The 20,344-nt window shown below is 37.8% G+C and overlaps 1 protein-coding gene across 1 annotated transcript in view; it reads left to right on the top strand.

The window, feature by feature from the left end:
- LOC116763273 (translation initiation factor IF-2-like) overlaps positions 1 to 18,871 on the top strand; it is a 29,319-nt gene extending 10,448 nt beyond the window's left edge. The window contains exon 3 of the mRNA XM_032650852.1: positions 17,466 to 18,871. Within this exon, the coding sequence (XP_032506743.1) occupies positions 17,466 to 17,572 (107 nt within the window). The 3' untranslated portion in view covers positions 17,573 to 18,871. The remainder of the gene's footprint in view (positions 1 to 17,465) is intronic.
- Positions 18,872 to 20,344: the final 1,473 nt, after the last annotated feature.

Genomic DNA, 20,344 nt, shown 5'->3' with positions numbered 1-20,344 from the left:
AAAATGGCTGTACTACCCAAAGCAATCTACAGATTCAATGCAATCCCTATCAAACTACCCCTGGCATTTTTCACAGAACTAGAACAAAAAATTTCACAATTTGTATGGAAACACAGAAGACCCCGAAGAGCCAAAGCAATCTTGAGAAAGAAAAACAGAGCTGGAGGAATCAGGATCCCTGACTTCAGACTATACTACAAAGCTACAGTAAACAAGACAGTATGGTACTGGCACAGAAACAGATATATAGATCAATGGAACAGGATAGAAAGCCCAGAGATAAACCCATGCACATGTGGCACTTTATCTTTGATAAAGGAGGCAAGAATATACAGTGGAAAAAAGACAGCCTCTTTAATAAGTGGTGCTGGGAAAACTGGACAGCTACATGTAAAATAGTGAAATTAGAACACTCCCTAACACCATACACAAAAATAAACTCAAAATGGATTAAAGGCCTAAATGTAAGGCCAGACACTTTCAAACTCTTAGATGAAAACATAGGCAGAACACTCTATGACATAAATCACAGCAAGATCCTTTTTGACCCACCTCCTAGAGGAATGGAAATAAAAACAAAAATACACAAATGGAGCCTAATGAAACGTAAAAGCTCTCGCACAGCAAGGGAAACCATAAACAAGATGAAAAGACAACCCTCGGAATGGGAGAAAATATTTGCAAATGAAGCAACGGACAAAGGATTAATCTCCAAAATTTACAAGCAGCTCAAAATCAAAAAAACAAGCAACCCAATCCAAAAATTGGCAGAAGACCTAAATAGACAATTCTCCAAAGAAGATATACAGATTGCCAACAAACACATGAAAGAATGCTCAACATCATTAATCATTAGAGAAATGCAAATCAAAACTATAATGAGATATCATCCCATACCATTCAGAATGGCCATCATGAAAAAAATCTACAAACAATAAATGCTGGAGAAGGTGTGGAGAAAAGGGAAGCCTCTTGCACTATTGGTGAGAATATAAATTGATACAGCCCCTATGGAGAACAGTATGGAGGTTCCTTAAAAAACTAAAAATAGAAGTACCATATGACACAACAATCCCACTACTGGGCATATACCCTGAGAAAATCATAATTCAAAAAGAGTCATGTACCAAAATGTTCATTGCAGCTCTATTTACAATAGCCAGGACATGGAAGCAACCTAAGTGTCCATCAACAGATGAATGGATAAAGAAGATGTGGTACATATATACAATGGAATATTACTCAGCCATAAAAAGAAACAAAATTGAGTTATTTGTAGTGAGGTGGACGGACCTAGCGTCTGTCATACAGAGTGAAGTAAGTCAGAAAGAGAAAAACAAATACCGTATGCTAACACATATATGTGGAATCTAAGGGAAAAAAAAAAAAGGTCATGCAAAACCTAGGGGTAAGACGGGAATAAAGACGCAGACCTACTAGAGAATGGACTTGAGGATATGGGGAGGGGGAAGGGTAAGCTGTGACAAAGTGAGAGAGTGGCATGGACATATATACACCACCAAACATAAAATAGATAGCTAGTGGGAAGCAGCCGCATAGCACAGGGAGACCAGCTCCATGCTTTGTGACCACCTAGAGGGGTGGGATAGGGATGGGGGGAGGGAGGGAGACGAAAGAGGGAGGAGATATTTGGATATATGTATATGTATAACTGATTCACTTTGTTATAAAGCAGAAACTAACACACCACTGTAAAGCAATTATACTCCAATAAAGATATTAAAAAAATAATAATAATGGGTATGGATAAGGGGATAGAGATTTTGGTTTAAACCTATGCTATATAAATTCAATGTGCTGTATGCCCAGAAATGAGAAGAATTTTTTCCCATTATCAGCCTTAAAACGTTTTAGGGAAAAAAGTGTTTTTCTTGAATTTATCCAATGAAGCCTTTTATTGGTACCTAAATCCTTACACTTAGGTTATTTCTGAGAATAGTGACTTGACCCACTCCCAATCTATCCACTGATCAGATCTTACCCTCTTTTATATAGCTTGGAATCTGAGTTAAGAGGAGAAAAAGAAGTCAAATAGTTGTCACAAAGCTTGAGTAGTGACTCAGGCCCTTAGCTAGACACTTTATGTAAAATAAGGTAGCATGTTAAAAGCCTTACGTCAAAGAGGAGATGTACTAGTAGAGGATATTAGCTGAGACCCAGAGGAGGACACTCTCAGCAAAGAAGGAGATAGCAAAATTACATAGATGTTCAGCAGGGGCGTTCATCAAGCTGTTACTTCAGTAGCAACACAGTGCAGGGCATAACCACTGAGATGGTCCCATGCAACCATCAGTGTGCGTCATGAGCTCAAACCATGGAGAGGAGGGTGTCATCGCAATACATTTTGCATAAGGAAAGGAAGAAATGCATGATCGTTTAGAAAGATTTCCACAAGAGAAAATTAAAGTTATTTTTAAAATATTTTGTAGCTAAGAGGGTTAAGATTCAATTATCTGAAAAGTCCACCTACATAGATGAGACCATTCTCATTGATTTTCATAGAGTATAGCAGTACCGGAAAGCTAATTATTTGGTTTATATCTTTTTAAAAAATTTTATATGGAGGAGCCACTTATTCAGTATGTCATTTCCCATTGACATTCCTGCCTATATAGATGAATATGTCAAAAGGCTCTGTCCCAGCAAACTGACATACTTCATGTCCCCCTAGTGCCCTCTAATTTTATCTATCATTGTCTTCTATTTCTCCTGATCTAGACTGTGGAATCCTCAATTAGCAGAGACTGTGTCAACTATGCATTGGGGTGAATAAGTACAATAAATTTTAAAGTTAGTGTTTTACACCTGCCTTCTTACCTTTCCCTGGCCGCTATGTACAAGCCATGGCATGGCCTTAGCCAAATAAAGTCTCCTATAATGACACAGATAGGATCAGAGTTAAAACAGATCTACATTAAAAAGAATAATATGTGGCTTTGGGAAAGCAGCCTGTTCTGCTGTTGATCTTAGATCTGTCCTTTAAGGCAATAATTACTTTCGCACAATCAAAGATTTTGTGCTGAGCATTAGGGTTGCCTGGCAAAGCACCAAGCTTACGAAATGCCATGCACATAGACTGGGCATTGTTGGACTGATACAGCAGTTAGTATTATTTTTAAATTTAGGTACACAAAATGAACACATTGGGGCTTCCCTGGTGGCGCAGTGGTTGAGAGTCCGCCTGCTGATGCAGGGGATACGAGTTCGTGCCCCAGTCTGGGAAGATCCCACGTGCCGCGGAGCGGCTGGGCCCGTGAGCCATGGCTGCTGAGCCTGCGCGTCCGGAGCCTGCGCGTCCGAGCCTGCGCTCCGCAACGGGAGAAAAAAAAAAAAAAAAAAGAACACATTGTAAGTATATAACTAGATCGCTTTTTGCATATACCTATGTGTGCGTTTGTATAACCATTACCGTGATCAAGATGGAGGATGTTTTTAACACTGCAAGATGATTTCTTGTGGCTTTTCCCAGTTATTATACCCCTGAGGTAATCAGCATTCTAACTTCTATCTCCATAGATTAGTTTTTGAGTGAAGACATCTGTCATCTATCCATGTATCTATTTTTTTGTTCCCAAAATTAATGTATCAAGTGCCCATGTGGTGGGTACTATTTGGTAGCTAGAGATATAGGGATAAACAAGGCAGACGAGGCCTCTGGGCTCTGTGGGGCTCACATTCTGGTTGGGGAACTGATAGTAGACAAGTTAACAAGATAGTTCTAAATCATGAAAAAAGTCATGAAGAATGAAACAAGGTAATCGATAGACAGTAGATAGGTAAGGTAGAGAAATACTGGATGGGGGTGGGGAGTATCCGCAGAGGTGACATTTGCTCTGAGAACTGACCTAAGAGCAGGGAAAGAGAGCCCCAGGACGAGGGAACTGAAGGTGTAAAGTCCCTAAGACAAGAAGAAGCTCTGAGAATCGTGACAGATGATGTAAGAGAAGCCACCAGGAGCCAGAGGAACATGCCTTTTTGGGGTAAGTGACTTTAAAAAAGGGGACAAAAAAAAAAAAAAAGGGGACAGACATTGGAGATTTTAAAAATATATGTATGATATATTCTTTTAACTAACTTTTAAAACTTTTCCCATAAAGAACCTTCTGTAAATAAGTAGTGACTGCTGGATATGACTTGCAACTGGGTGGCAGGTCAGCAAGGAAAGAATTCCAAAGCAGAGGAATTTCTGAAAGCGTAATTATACACTTTGAACATAATAAAAAGAAAATAGTTTTTAAGGTAACAAATCCTAAAGAGAATTTGGATAATGTGGGTGCTATTCTTCACATTTTTCTACGGCTAATTAGAAAGAACTGGGAAACACATAATGCTGCCCACAGCCCTGCCAACCCATTATGGGCACTTCTAATTTCAGATAAATGAAGCCCTTGGTTACCACCCCCAGCTCGTCTCAGACATTCATTGTGTTATCAGAGTAGATGAGTAAAAATAATAGCCTTCTGAATATCTATTAAGGGTAACTTTCTCTTATTAGCGAATACTTAAGTTCAAATTATGTCTCCATGTTAATGAAGCAACTCCCAAATTCACTTTGCTCTTGAAAATCTAATTTTTCAATTTTTCCCCTTTATACAGAAAATGTGATATTTGGCTGGGCGGCTTAGAAAACCACCATTTTCATGTGTGTGTAACTACAAAAAATGTGATTATATAAAATTTCAGTTGGGATTGACATATATACACTAATATGTATAAAATGGATAACTAATAAGAACCTGCTGTATAAAAAAATAAATAAAATTCAAACATTCAAAAAAAATTTCAGGTATATATATATGCACACATATATATCTTCTCTTTAGTCAACAATATATATTTCTCATTTTAAAAAGCATTTCTAATATTTACTGGTCCAAATGTGTAGAAACAAATATATGCTAAAAACACATAGCCAGGTATCACCTTAAAAACATCCCTTATTAATTAAAACCATGATGTTATTTGAAAACAAACACTGTGAGATATACATGCTGGGAAATACTAAATTTCATTGTCAGGGTGAAATTTGAGGAAGGAAAAAATCAAGACAACTTACATTTGAGTTTAAGTTCTCAATAAGTGATTTCATCGCTAGGTTCATTCACATAAATATAATAGCAGTGTTTGCAAAAAGCACCCCCCCCAAAAAAAACCTAAATGAAAGCAGAAATGAAGAAAATGTACATGATTTTAAATATCAAAATGTTTGAAAGCATAAAGCTATATGGTTGAATTTTCTATTATTATGGAGGTTTGGTTTTATATGGAAAAAATTGAAAGGCTATTACTGGATTAGGTGGTTCAGAAGTTAGAAGAGAAGCTGCCACTCATTTTGGTTTATTTCTTCAATCATTCCAGGATCCCATGAACCGCTTCCTCCCTCATCAGACCTCACAAGATCAGAGATTAACATGCAGCTGCTTATAGCCTAAGGAGGAGGCCAGCTGGTACAGGGGAAAGCACACACAGGAGAGGTGGTCCTATTTGGAAGGCAGTCTACTGATATTATTAAGACCTCTAGTGAGAGACCCAAGTCCAAATCCGAAAACCCTCATTTACCTGAGGTCAATTTGCACAAATACCTTAACATCTCTGAGAGCCTATTCTCCTGCAAAATTGGGACAATAGTATTTATTTCAGTGTTACTGCAACAGATAACTGGCATGCAGTAAGCACTTAATATGTGCTGGTTGTTTATATAAATATCTGTGGCTTGGCCACTAACTTCTTATGTGACTCTGAGTAAGCCATTAATCTCTGGGCCTAAGAATTCTTGTTTATAAACTGAGAGTTGAACAATGTGAGCCCGAAGTGTCCTTTTAACTCTAATATTCTGTAATTCTTACTATCTGTGTGTCCTCAGTTTCCTCATCTTTATAATGGGCATACTAAGAGCACCTACCTCACAGAATTTTTGAGAGAATAAAATGAATTAAGACAGGTAGAAATTCTTAGAACATTGCCTGGCACATACATGTTAGCCATGATGGTGATGATGATAATGATAACTCCATTGGTAAATAGTGTGATAGTTATAAAACATTTAGTATCTGATTGATCATATGATCTCTTTTTTCTGGAGTCAATGCCAGCTTTACCAAGATTTTATCCTCTAAAGTTCTTCAAGACTAAATGTATTCACTTCTCAGTAAGAAATAGAGATTTCCCAGTGTAGATACCCTGATCTGCTAACATCTTCATTTTTTCTTTTGGTAACAAAGTTTTAAAAGATTAATTGACTCACTTATCACCACCCTCTCTTTTTGTGAGTCTGAATATGAGTACTTTTTGTGTGCACTTTCGTTCTAAAAACCTATGGCACCAAAATCCTACACATATTGTCAAAGCTCACTAAATTTGCTTGGAGAGTTTCCTGCTTCAAATTATTTTAAATAAAACATAATTTCATCAAGTAACTCAAGCATGCTAATGTTTAACTGGCCCTTGAAGAAAAGTTTTGATTTATCCAGAACTGCGATTTGCATAGGTCATTTCCTCACTCACCCTAACCTTTTTGTGAAATGCTACACACAATTAAATAAGCCAGTTAAGCCAAATGAACCGGTGAGTGCGTTATAAATAGCAACCAAAATTATACTTCAGATGTTAACTGGTTTGTCCTGATTCAATAATGAATTACATCATTTGACAAATGAGATAAGGCCTTCGCCTTTATCTTTCTGATCCAAACTTCTAATAGTTGAAATGTACTATTACCATCTGTTGTCTGGCCTCTGAAATGCTCTGGTGATGTCTGCCTCATTTCAAGTAGTCAGAGCTTGTCTACCAAAAAAGCAATCTCCTAAGTGTCTTGATTGGCAGGCCCAGTGAGAAGGCTAAGAACCCAATGAACCACATGGAGACACAGCTCAAACTCTGTAGAAGTTTCCTCTAGTTCAAGGCAGACTCATTTTCTTAGTTTGTGTTGCAAAGAAATTGTCACTATCAAAGTTGTTTTTCTTTTGAATCTCAATCTTGAAAGATGCAATTCCTACACTTTTTAAGAATGTTTGGGCCTCTCTTAAGCTATTAGACACCCTTTACCGATGGCCATCGTTTCAGTGCCTTTCATCCTCAGCGAAAATAATTTGAGAATGAAGCTGAGAGTGCTGTATAGCCTAGGGTTTTAACTCAGTGAAGCCGCACGAATCTGTTCTTTATCGTTCTTCATATTGCTCTAGGTTCTGGGAAAAGGCAAGATGAATCTTTCTGCTTTCAAGAAACTTACAATAAGGTAGGAAGGGCAGAGTGAACACACACAGAACCATAGCCAATAACATAGATGAAGGCGAAAGTAAGCGCCAAACAGAATGGCACAGATTATAAGTGTGATCAGTTCCTTGGTATGTATAAAAGAACATTTAAAAAGGTAAAATTTAGGAAAACAAAAAGAAATGAAATGCAAATAACAAGATAGAGAGTGACTCTAGAGTTGAAAAGGATCTGTCTTGGTAGGTTTGAGCAGTGTACAAATGCCAAGCCCGGGCAAAACAGGAGTTTCCAATAATAATGTCGGCAGCATTCATTACTAGACATATCCAAAAGACAGTTGATTTTAGGTCCCTGTTGGTCTGTGGGGAGGCTGAGAGCAAGAGAAGTTACATAACCTACCCATAATGACCCAGCCAGCAAGTGAGAGCTGAGATTCAAGTCCAGAAGTAAGGGCTCGAAAGCTATGGCCCAGACTTCACAAATCCGTTTAGTAACCACATTTCCCTTTGATTGACTTTACTGAAGTGACCATACATTTGAGAGTGAAAGGAGAAGCTATGAATAAACAAGCTTGGGCAACTGGCATGAACCAAGACAGTCCAGGGCCAACTGGCATGTATGGTCACCCTCTCTCTTCATCTCTCCACTCCCAGCCATCTATCAGACACTCTTCTGGCCAGGTGCTGATTTCTTGGACTAAATTGATTAAAGTCTTATAATTCTAGGAAGTCTTCCATTTTCAAAGATCCCACAAAGAAATAGTTCCAATCAAATCATTCACTGACAGTGAAATTTCAAGTAGTCAGGTGTCTGATAATGAGAACTATTTCAAAACAACAGTATTTTCCTGGCATCTGTCAAATCACCCCTCTCCTATGAGACTTAGCCAGCTGGGTGTTTAAGAATTATTGGTCAGCTATGTACTACATGTATTGATGGATTTACAGGTAAAAACTGTAAATTAACGAGGTAGGCGTTCTGCCCGAGATGTTTAGCACTACCCAGACCTCTGTTAGAGTTTCATTTCCAGTTCAGAGCTCATTAACAGAATGAAAAATATGGAAATTTGGAGAGATTCAGAAGAGACTAAAGACTAAAATGAAATTATACCTATGTTGAAATGTTTAAAGCTACCAAAATGTAATGTGTTTCAATAAAATGGTATATGTCCTCAACACAGCCAAGTTCATAAATGTGTAGTAGAAGCAGAATGACAGATTACCAAATGCCTGTGTATCATTTGCATAAAATTTAAGTTAAAACTCATTTCCATCCCAAGTATATGTGACACCTAAATTAATATTCTACCTGTTTTGCTTTTATTTTAGAGTTTTGGCAATTTTAAATTTCTTTTTAATTTGCAAAAAAAATTAAAGGCTGTCTACCAGCAAAATTAATGGAAAAAAGGGCAAAGAAAGGAGGGGATAAAAGAAATACTAAAGGAGGAAATGGAAACAAGGAAAAACACCAACATATAGAAACATAAAAATACTCCAGCCAGGCTCAGAGAACCAGCATCCTTGGCAGCAAGTGTTGTTAAACATCGGAACGGGTTGCTGAGGGAGGTGAGGGAATCTCCCTTTCCCAGAAGTCTTTAAAAATAGCATTACATCTGTTGGGATAGAATAATGGTGGTACTGCCTGACTAAACAGCTTCTCAAGCAAACCCATAGGCTGGTAATTCTACCACTTCTATTTCTAATTGTGAAAAAGTAACAAATAACTTCAGTTCACCTAGCAAACTGGGACTTACAACGACTATCAATTTAATTGCGTTATAAAAGAGTTTTCATTAGGTTTTGCAATGCAAAGATAGATAACTAAATTATTCGGGATATAGTTTAATGTACAGCAAAGGCTCAAAACTTACTTACCCTTTTGTAATATTTTCCCAAAACATTATGAAACCAGAAAGGTACTCAGTTTATGTCCTCACATGGAGGTTAGAGATAAGGCAATGTACAGAATCCTATATTTAATTTTTTTTTTTTTTTTTTTTTTTTAATAATTTTTTTTTTTTTTTTTTTTTTTTTTTTTTTTGCGGTACGCGGGCCTCTCACTGTTGTGGCGCACAGACTCCGGACGCACAGGCTCAGCGGCCATGGCTCACGGGCCCAGCCACTCCGCGGCATGTGGGATCTTCCCGGACCGGGGCACGAACCCGCATCCCCTGCATCGGCAGGCAGACTCTCAACCACTGCGCCACCAGGGAAGCCCTATATTTAATTTTTAATTTTAACTGAGTAGCACTTGCAGAGGTGAAGTTACAGGAGGGCTGGATTGGATAAACCTTCTTAAAAATTAGAGTCTTCCAGGCCGGTATCCCAAGAAGTAAAAGGATATTTGTTCCCTGGAGAGAATTTAGGTTGTGATCTGATGTATCTGCAGTGCCCCCTCCATCAATGATATTTTGCTTTATACTAAGCTATCAGATTATTTCCCCCACGTCATTTAATTGCACATATATTTGTTAAGCTCCTACTTTTTGTCAGGCAGTGTGCCTGGAATACAAAGAGAAAAGGATCACAACCCACGACCTTGAAGAACACAAAATCTAAAAACAGCAGTTGGGTCCAGGTGTGGTAGGGCCTTCCACTAGTGTAATTTTGGATCTGCATTTTAAGAAAAGAATACAAAATTACAAACACAAAATTAAGAGTGAAAGTGAATATTTATCTCAAAGAGAAATCACAACAAACTACAAGTTTTAAAATTCGGACAAATTCCAGAAATATCACAAACTCTAGGGGAAAAAACTATATTTTTTATTAGTTAACTACCTGGTTCACATCTATAATTCTATTTGTCTTACATTTTGGTTGCATACTGTTGACCACATGACAAGAATTTTGTTATATCATTTCCCATAGAATGATAATTCAGTTATTCCTCTGGTATGCTTGATCAAAATTTGTTTTCTTTCTGGTTCACAACTTGTTCATAATTAAAAGTAAATTTTCAGAATTGTCAAGTAGAGAAAAAACTCAATCAAGTTTCTTTCATACGTAAGCTGTAAGAGCTGTAAGATTCCAGGGCACTGCAAATTTTCTGATGTATGAATAATTTTAAATACTCTTTCAATTGATGATGGTGGTGAATCAGCTAGTCATTCGTGTCCTTTTTATAATGGTATATTGTGAATTTGATTTTGTCTCCATCAAAGCCAGTGTTGTGTATCTAATTTGAAAGACATTTAAATATTTTTCCAAGAAGTTCATGTAATTCACTCTTCTTCATTAATTAGATTATCAAAGAATAAATAGCCTGTTTAGTACTTTTAATTCAAAACTGATCTCTTCCTCTTAATGAATTATTGCTCTTTGTATTATCTGAAAGATGTTTTTGTTATAATTTACTTCTTGATATTAAAAGAATTTCTGTTGATTTTATCACTCGATTTTCTTTTATAGTCTTTTTTCATCTGGATTTTTTCTCAGTGCTTTAATAAATTAATTCATGGAAGTCATTGATTTCTCAGGTTTTTTTCAATTGAAAAGTTCCAAAACATCTACAAATTGCAGTTAAAATGACAGGGAAGTCTGGGACTTCCCTGGCGGTCCCATGGTTAAGACTCCGCGCTTCAAATGCAGATGGCGCAGGTTCAATCCCTGCTCAGGGAACTAAGATCCCCATATGCCGCACGGTGAGGACAAAAAAAAAACCAGTACTTATGCTTTATCATCTTCTTGAGTAAATGTTTTACACCTAGTTTGTGTTTATAGTTCTCTTCCATGACTTTGAGAATATATTTTAGGGTCATTATATTGTAATGGACCACACTGTAAGACTTGAGCAGCTTTTCTGTGGGCAAACAGTATTATTATCCTTAGACTCTTGAAAGAAATATTCTTGTTGGCATTTTAAAAAACGGCGGTATAATTATCACTCAATAAAATGCATAGATCATAGAGTTTAACTCAATGAGTTTTGACTAGACCCATGTAACCACCACCTAAAACAGGAGAAAGAATATTTCCACCATCCCAGGAAATTCCCTTTGTCTCTTTCCTATCGATTTCCCCTTCCCCATCCACCCTGACACCCAGAGCAATCATCTTCTGATTTCTGTCACTGTAATATACTTTGCCTGTTCTTGAGCTTTATATAAATTGGACCATATAGTGTGTGATCTGTATCTGTCTCACCTTGCGCAGCATAGTGATTTTGGGCAACTATGTTGTTGCGTGTCTTGGTACCTTGCTCTGTTTTATGACTATGACTCCATTATTTAAATATACCACAATTATTCATTCTCCCATTGACAGACATTTGGGTTCTTTCCAGTTGAGGGCTATTATGAATAAAGTTGCTTTGAAAAGTCTTGTACAAGTCTTTGCGTGGACATAATATGTTTTCCTTTCTCTTGAGTAAATACCTGAGAATAGAATTCTGGGTCACAGGGTAGAAGTTTGTTTAACTGTATTAGAAACATGGAATATGTATTTAAAATATTCCATCTACAAGGAAAAAAACAAAAGAAAACATGTAACTGCTGTACAGTATCAACGCGGTCAATGAACCTGTGTTCTGTAAAAGCAGCTCTTCCTCCACCTGTGCTCCCTCTCCTGTTACTCTTCATCCACCATCATTCACTGGTCCAGCCGTGCAGAATGATTTGCTGTTCTGTGAGTACGTGACTTAGTCTCTTCCCTGTAAGTCTGCCAGAAAGGTACCTCCTCTGGCTGGCTGCTGTTCTCTTCTCCTTTATCTGCCGTAGCTATCCTTAAGGACTTGACTTAATTATTTTTATCTCTGGAATGCCTTTATACCACCCTTCTCCAACCTCCCCACCATCACTATCAAGGCTGAATGAAGGGTCCCTCCTAGGTGCTCACATAGAAACTTGTGTTTTCCCCTGTAAGTGGAAGACTTGGTTATTTATCTCTGGTTATTTATCTATCTCCACCACTGGAGTGTAAGCTCCCCAAGGATAGAGTCCTGATCACAGCCAGAATCTAATATCCAGCAAAGTTCTTCACCCAGAGTAGTGCTCAACAAAACTTAGTTGAATCAATGAATAAACACTTGAACAGGTCTGATGTTGTTGTTGGGGATGGAGAAGTTTCTCTATACCTGTGTGATATTCAAGTAGAAATAGGCAGTTGACAGTATAGGTCTGGAGTGTGAGTATTGGGCTTATGGTATGGGCAGGAGGTGGACTGGAGTATAGATAATAGGGACACTCGTTACTCTCAGTCATGTTGTACATAGGTAAGAGTTGAAAGTTTGGGATTGGATGAGCTTACCTGGGAGCAGGTGCCATTTTTGAAAGTAATTGAGAATGAGAGGAAGGGGCCAAATTGTAGTAGACTGTGGAGTAAATGGCAAGAGAGGAGAGAAATGCAAACTGTACGGACAGCTAACTCAAGAAATTTGGTGCTGAGATGTTGAGTAAAGCAATTAAGATAATATCCTAACAAGTAAATGAGATTGGATAGTGTTATGCTGTTTTCATTTTTGTTTTCACTAGTTTAAAAAAGAAAAGCCCATTGAGCCTATTTTCAAATTGAGAGTCACCAGAGTCATTATTTTGAAATATGATACCAAATGAGAAAAGCTTAGTTTGTATAAAGTTTTTGCTGAGGTCTCACACCTTAGATCATGATTTGGGTTTTATTTTCCATCCTCAATGACCATATTTTCGTTTCAAGGCATTAATTTGGATTGGAGGTCAAAAGTATCTGGGTGGCTTAAAGCAGAAGCCTTTATCCATAATGAGTGCAACTGAGTGAAGGCTGTATGAGAGGCTTGGATATCCACCAGGAACTCCATGTGCTTGCTCTACTGCTTGTATTAGCGAGAGAGACCATTTCATAATGGATTCTAGATAATGACATTTTGGAGCTGGAAATAAACTAAGACCATCTTGTCCAGCATCTTCCAGACTTTATTTCTTGTTCGGGACACAGCTTAGATATCATATCTTCTGGGAATTCTTCCTCAGGATGTGAATAAGTACACCTTAAAAAAAGTCACAGGCAAATTTTACATCCTCCTCTTGGAGTTTCATAATGTTTATTATTAAATGTACACATTAATTCTGCAGTCAATATTAAACCTGTTTAATATTGACTCACAAGGTAGTTTTCATCTTAGTTGAGCATGAAACCCTTATGTTCTTACTTTGTGGACACCTATAGGCATCTCATAGAACCTACTCTGAGAATCACTAACCTACTCTAATTCTTTCATTCAGACGGAGGTCTCATTCAATGTTTTTATCTCCTTGTTTCAGCTAATTAAACTTAGTAGCTTTTTATTTTATTATCTTTGTTGACTGGGATAATCTGGGCAGTTCTGTTCCACATGTTGGCTGAGTCTGCAGTTATCTGTGGCTTGACTTGGCTAGAACACCCAAGATGGCCCACTTTAATGCCTCGATAAGGAAGGATGTGAGGCCAAACTTAGCTTTGGATGCTGGAATGGTCGGGCCTCTCTCTCTCCATCTAGTTTCAGGATCTCTAGCTCTTCACGTGTGTTTACCATGTGATCTCCGCTTATGGTATCTTCATAGGGTAAGAAGATGACTTACATAGTGGCTCAGGGCTCCCAAATTATAAAATCAGAATATTCTAAGGCCTTCTTAAGGTTTAGGCACGAACTGGTACAGTATCACTTTCATCACATTCTATTGGCTAAAGTGATCACAGGGCCAGCTCAGATTCAAGGGGAGCAGAAATAAACCACCTCTCCATGGTGGGGACAAAAAAAATTGCAGTCATATTTAATCCACCACACTTCTCATGGACTTTTGGCATCTTGTGAGATAAAGAATCTGTTCACTGACATTGGAAAAGTCCCCAGATAACTCAGGCTTCTTGGCACCACAGAGATGGCTGAGATCCATTGATGACTTTCCTGATATCCAGGATCAATGAATTAGGCAAATGGCCAGTAGGACACAGATCCAACCTACCAAGTAGGGGGAAGTTTGAAAGACTCACACCAGTGCTAATAATCTAAACCAGGGGGCCAAATCCACTCACTGTCTGTTTCAAAAAAGTTTTATTGGATCACTGCCATCCCCATTCATTTATGTATTGTTTATAGGTGCTTTTGAGTGGTAAAGTCAGAACTGAATAGTTGTGACAGTGACAGTCTGGTCTGCTAAGCCTGAAATATATACTATCTGGCCCTTCATATAAAGAGTTTGTCACTCCCTGGTCTAGACTCTATAAGCATTGCATTACTAAATGACAGTTACATTATCATGAGATGACTCTATCCATATATCTTGGTCAATTCCAGCTGCTGCAACAAATATACCATAGACTGGATGGCTTAAAAAACAGAAATTTAATTTTGGCTTTAGAAGCTGGGAAGTCCAAGATCAAGGGGCTGGCTGATTCAGTTCCCGGCTCCATCCTCTTCCTGGTTTGCAGAATCATTGTCTTCTTACTGTAGCCTTACATGACACAGAGAGAGATCATCTCTTTTGTGTCTTTTCTTATAAAGGCACTAATCCCATTCATGAGGGCCCTACCCTCATGACCTGATTGCCTTCCAAAGACTCCTACCTCCAAATACCATCACATTAGGAATTAAGTCTTCAACATGTGAATTTGGGAGGATATAAACATTCAGTTCACAGCATCATACATTAGGAAATGCAAAATATTAGCAAACTGTAAAGCACTTTCCATGGATACAAATATTGTTTTGTGTTGTCACATGCATCAGCAGTTCATTATTTGTCAATGTGGATTGTATTTTATTTTTTATCCATTCACCTGTTGATGTATATTTAAGTCATTTGCAGTTTTTGATCATTACAAATAAAGCCTCTGTGAACATTCATATACAGGTTTTTGAAGAGATATATGCTGTTATTTCTCTTGAGTAAAAACCTAGAGCCAAAATGTCTGGATCATGTGATTGGTATATATTTAACTTCTTCAGAAACTGCCAAAATATTTTCCAAATATTTTACATTCCCATTAGCAGTTTATAAGAATTCTCCTTCTGCCACAGCCTTGTCAACACTTGGTGTGGTCAGTCCTTTAATTTTAACAATTGTAATAGGTATGTAGTGGTACCCTGTTGTGGTTTTAACTTGCATTTCTCTAATGACTAATGATGTTGGGCATCTTTTCACATGCTGATTAGCTGCAAAGTATCTTTTGAGATACTTTGGCCTATAAAGTATCTGTGGAGAACTTTGGCCCATTTACAAAAACTGAGTTATTTCTTATTGTTGAGTTTTGAGAGTTCTTTAAATATTCTGAGTAGAATATTTTATCAGATACCTGATTTACAAATATTTTCTTCCAGTCTATGGCTTGTCTTTCATTCTCTTTTGATGAAGTTCAACATTTCCATTTTGTTTTCTTTTACGGATAATGCTTTTGTTGTCCTATCTAAGAAATCCTTGCCTAATCCAAGGTCACAAATGTTTCCAAACAGTGGTGATAAGAATGGAGAGAAATGTGAAGATTAAAGAATTATGTGAGAGTAAGGTCTACAGGACCCAGTTAAAGAGAAATAGGAATTAAGAATGATTCTCAATTATTTGGCCTGGGTGCTTAGGTGATGTCATTCAAAGGTATAGGGAAAGATAACGGATTCAATGTGGCTATCTTGTGCTTGAGAGTTTGCAGGTATATAGTAAGTTTTTGGCATAACCTTGGTGCATAGTAATTGTTTGATTTTTAAAAATTAATAAATAAAGGAGTCAAATTTGTTAATTATTTCTTCAGCTATTTTTATACTGAAGATGGAAAAGATAAGGAAAACTTCCTCTAAGGTCTAGAGAAGCCTGAATCAATTGCTGCTCTGGTAAATTCAATAACTTCTATGTAGATTTGTCTAGAAATGAAACAATGTTATTATTAGTGAAATTTTGTTTTGTTCTAGACTCGCTCATTGTATTAAGCAGGTTGTAATAAACAATCCCCAAATCAGGTTTAATATGATAAAAATTCACTCTCTTGAAACCTTTCAAAGTTGGTCTAGTGGTTCCCCTTATCAGAGCTCCTGCTAGCTCAGTGATTTAAGCTCCTGCAATTTTATAAATCTGCTATCTTAGAGATGTGACTTCTGAGGGTGTCATATTAGATGATGGGGCTGAAGGATTGCTCAAGATATTTTAAGGAATATGCCTAGAAGGAGATTAAATCACCTTTGCCCACATTCCATTGACCAGACAGAGTCACATGGTCTCAACCCAATGCAAAGAGGCTGTTAGGGCTTCCCTGGTGACGCAGTGGTTGAGAATCTGCCTGCCAATGCAGGGGACATGGGTTCAAGCCCTGGTCTGGGAAGATCCCACATGCCGCGGAGCAACTGGGCCCGTGAGCCACAATTACTGAGCCTGCGCGTCTGGAGCCTGTGCTCCGCAACAAGAGAGGCCGCGATAGGGAGAGGCCCGCGCACCGCGATGAAGAGTGGCCCCCTCTTGCCACAACTAGAGAAAGCCCTCGTACAGAAATGAAGACCCAACACAGCCATAAATAAATAAATAAATAAATAATTTTTTTTAAAAAAAGGAGGCTGTTAAATCCAACCCTGTGTCTGCCTAGGAATAGGAACTAGGATAGATGACCATCTAGACAGTCTCTACAACAATTCAAAATCAAAGAGCTAGTTTTCAGGTAAGTGCTCAAATAACAAGTATACAATACCAATTGTCAACATTTGTGCTCCCATGCAGATGTATTGTTCAAAGAATGTATCATTTATTTTGTAATTCCAAAATAAGATCATACTAGTCTTTTCTACTCATTTAAGACACTTTGTTATTTGGATGCCAAAGCCTTGCTTAATTCTTCCAGAGAAATTCAAATCCTTATGCTAAAGATAATACTTAGTGGTTCTTTAATCCTGCATCGGCTTTTAAAGTTTTGAAGCACTTTTCTCTTTGCTATAGAGACTTAAGAAAAGTTTCGTCAGGATAGAATAATTACTGCACTGTATCTAGATAGGTCAGGCTTTCCAATACTTAGTGGTTATTTAATCCTGCATCAGCTCTATGAGAATTTGCCACCATAACTACAGAGGAGAATTTGGCAAACTGAAAGAGACCTTCAAGAGATGTAGAACTCAGATGTTTCAAGTTACAAAATCTCAAATGTCGTTATTAAAAAAAAAAAAGTCTTTTTAGGGATATCCTAATTAAATAACATCTGGCATAATACATAAGAATTCCTTATGTTCACATAATATCTTATGTACATGTATTATCTTATTTAATTATCATAGTCACCCTAATATATTATTTTTATTTGTCATCATAGCACCCAGATTTTCTATGGAGAATGCTACTCTTCACCTACTCTCAAGTTCCTACTGTTTGAGTGGAGCTGACTATACCTCTAATTTATGGGATGGACATAGAGCCTAGACCGGGCCAATAAAACTTCACATCTGCCTTACTGCAAGGAGTAATTCAGAGATAAACACAACATCCAAGTCATGCTAATCAGAGTCATTGCCAATCAATGATTTAACTACTGTTGTAACAGTTGAGAAACAGACCTTCTCTTTCTGAAGCTCGCTGGATATAAGCTGGAGTTCTTGGTGGCCATCTCACCCCCTGCCTGAGAGTTGGATCTAACAGAAGAAAGCAGAGCCACGGCATCGAGAGTGACTGTCTTAGTCTGTTCGGACTGCTGTAGCAAAATACCATAAACTGGGTGGTGTATAAACAACAGAAATTTATTTCTCTCTGTTCTGGAGGATGGGAAGTCCAAGGTCAAGTTGCTTGGCAGACTGATGTCTGGTGAGAACCTGCTTCCTAGTTCATAGATGTCATTTTCTTGTTGTGTCCTCACATGCAAGAAGGGGCAGGGGTGCTCTCTGTGGTCTCTTTTATTTACTTATATTTTGTTCACGCCACACGGCCTGCAGGATCTTAGTTCCCTGACCAGGGATTGAACCCCAGGCCCACGCCAGTGAGAGTGCCAAGTTTTAACCACTGGACTGCGAGGTAATTCCCTGGGGTCTCTTTTAAAACGCACTACCTTTTACCAGGTCACCTCAAGACCTTCACGCCCTAATCACCTGCCAAAAACCCCACCTCCAAATACCATCACACTGAGGATTAGGTTTCAAGATATGAGTTCTTGGGGGGACACAAGCTTTCAGTCTATGGCAGTGACTGAGTCCTCACTGATACTGTTTGAACCGGAATCCAGCCACACCAATGCAAGGCTACTCCTGGAGGGTCAATGCATTATTTTTGTTTCCTTTTGCCATTTTGAGCTGAGTATCTCTCATTTGCAACTGAAAGAATCCTATGCTTTTTGTTGAGCTGTTACTACTTTCCCTGTTTTATAGGAAAATAAACTGAGGTTTAGAGATCTTAAGCAACTTAATTGGTAGGGCAAAAGGAAAATTGACTGAAAAGGCAATGCTCTAATTTTTTATTTAATTAAGATTCTTTTAAAGTTTTAAAGCACTTTTCTCTTTGCCATCAAGACTTAAAAGAGTTTCGTCAGGATATAATAATTACTGCACTGTATCTAGATAGGTCAGCCTTTCCAATATTTATTGGCAGTTGTTGTGTAGTATTTTGTTATTATAAATATGAATGCTGAGCCATTCCCAAGAAGTAAATAGTAAATTTAAGCACTTTATGAGCCGTATGATGGATGTCTCTGCTTCTGTTCTGTACTGTACTTGAAATGAAATTTTATCTACAGTTGAGCCCCATGTCTGATCTAAAATCAACAGAGAAGGTTTGAAATACTCAAATGTGTGCCTCTTATGAAATCTAGTGGTTTTAGAAAAAAGCATGTATGTACTGTATACTTCAAAATAACTAAATAACAGTATTCTTAATGGGAAAAAAATCCCATTTTTTCCTGGAACTGTGAATGGAAAACTCAACTGCATACCATTCCAATTCAAGGATCTGTAATCTTAGACCATTGAAGAGTTCCTCTTTCCAAGGAATGTTTCTCTGTGTGGTTTCTAAACCTCCTGACTTTTTGCAAAAATTTAGCATACCCTGGGAAGCTTAAGAGAAACAGCAATATAAGAATATCACGGGTCTTCTTGAGTTTTCATGTCTGACGCATAGTTCTTCCATTTTTATCTATCATATTTAGTCACACTCTTTTTTTTTTTTTTTTTTTTTTTAAGATGTTGGGGGTAGGAGTTTATTAACTTATTATTTATTTTTGCTGTGTTGGGTCTTCGTTTCTGTGTGAGGGCTTTCTCTAGTTGTGGCAAGCGGGGGCCACCCTTCATCGCGGTGCGCAGGCCTCTCACTATCGCGGCTTCTCTTGTTGCAGAGCACAGGCTCCAGACGCGCAGGCTCAGTAGCCGTGGCTCACGGGCCCAGTCGCTCCCCGGCATGTGGGATCCTCCCAGACCAGGGCCCGAACCCGTGTCCCCTGCATTAGCAGGCAGACTCCCAACCACTGCGCCACCAGGGAAGCCCCTAGTCACACTCTTTACTTCATTTGCTTTTACTGAATCTTCAGAACAAAACAGCAAGCTATCAGGTAGTCATAAGGATTTCTTTTTCACAACAAATGTGAAGACAAAATTTGCTAGGCCTCAGCCATATGTACTACAGAAACATGTGGACAGCCAAGTTGTTAGGAATCTGGTGTTCTGCTTTACTCTTTTAAAAGTCAATGGTTATAATTTCAGAGCACTAGATTTAAGATTTTTCTTTTTATAATAATAATAATAGCAATAATTAACATTATAGAGTGTTACTTTGTAGTAATTAATATGCAAATAATATTATGCGGATTTTCTCCATCCTGACAATAGCCATTAATTTTATTTGAATTTCAAAGAAATTAAACAACTTTCTCAATTCAATCAACTAAAAAAAAAATAAAATAAAAATATAAGTCAAGAGTTATCATTTTAAACAAACTCTGTAGCATTCTATATGGTGTTTGTTTACCTTACTCAGATCGTTTCCTAATTGCCTGCTTCCTCCTGATGCCCTCTGAACAACATATGTGAATAAATAGCTCACACAGAGTCACAAAGAGGGTAGACAGGGAAGTTAAGTTTCTTTAGCTGTTAAGTAGAAATACGAATGCCTTCCTCAGGGAATTTGTGCAGATTGAAAGGTTAAATGTTCTTTTCACCTTTACTGTTCAGTCCAAAACTAAGCACTGTAAATCTGTATGTGAATCTAAGATATTAA

The sequence above is a fragment of the Phocoena sinus genome, chromosome 12, assembly GCF_008692025.1.
Source record: "Phocoena sinus isolate mPhoSin1 chromosome 12, mPhoSin1.pri, whole genome shotgun sequence".
Classification (NCBI taxonomy): Eukaryota; Metazoa; Chordata; class Mammalia; order Artiodactyla; family Phocoenidae; genus Phocoena; species Phocoena sinus.
Note: the sequence above shows the minus strand (reverse complement) of the source record. Positions and strands in the feature narration are given on the sequence as shown.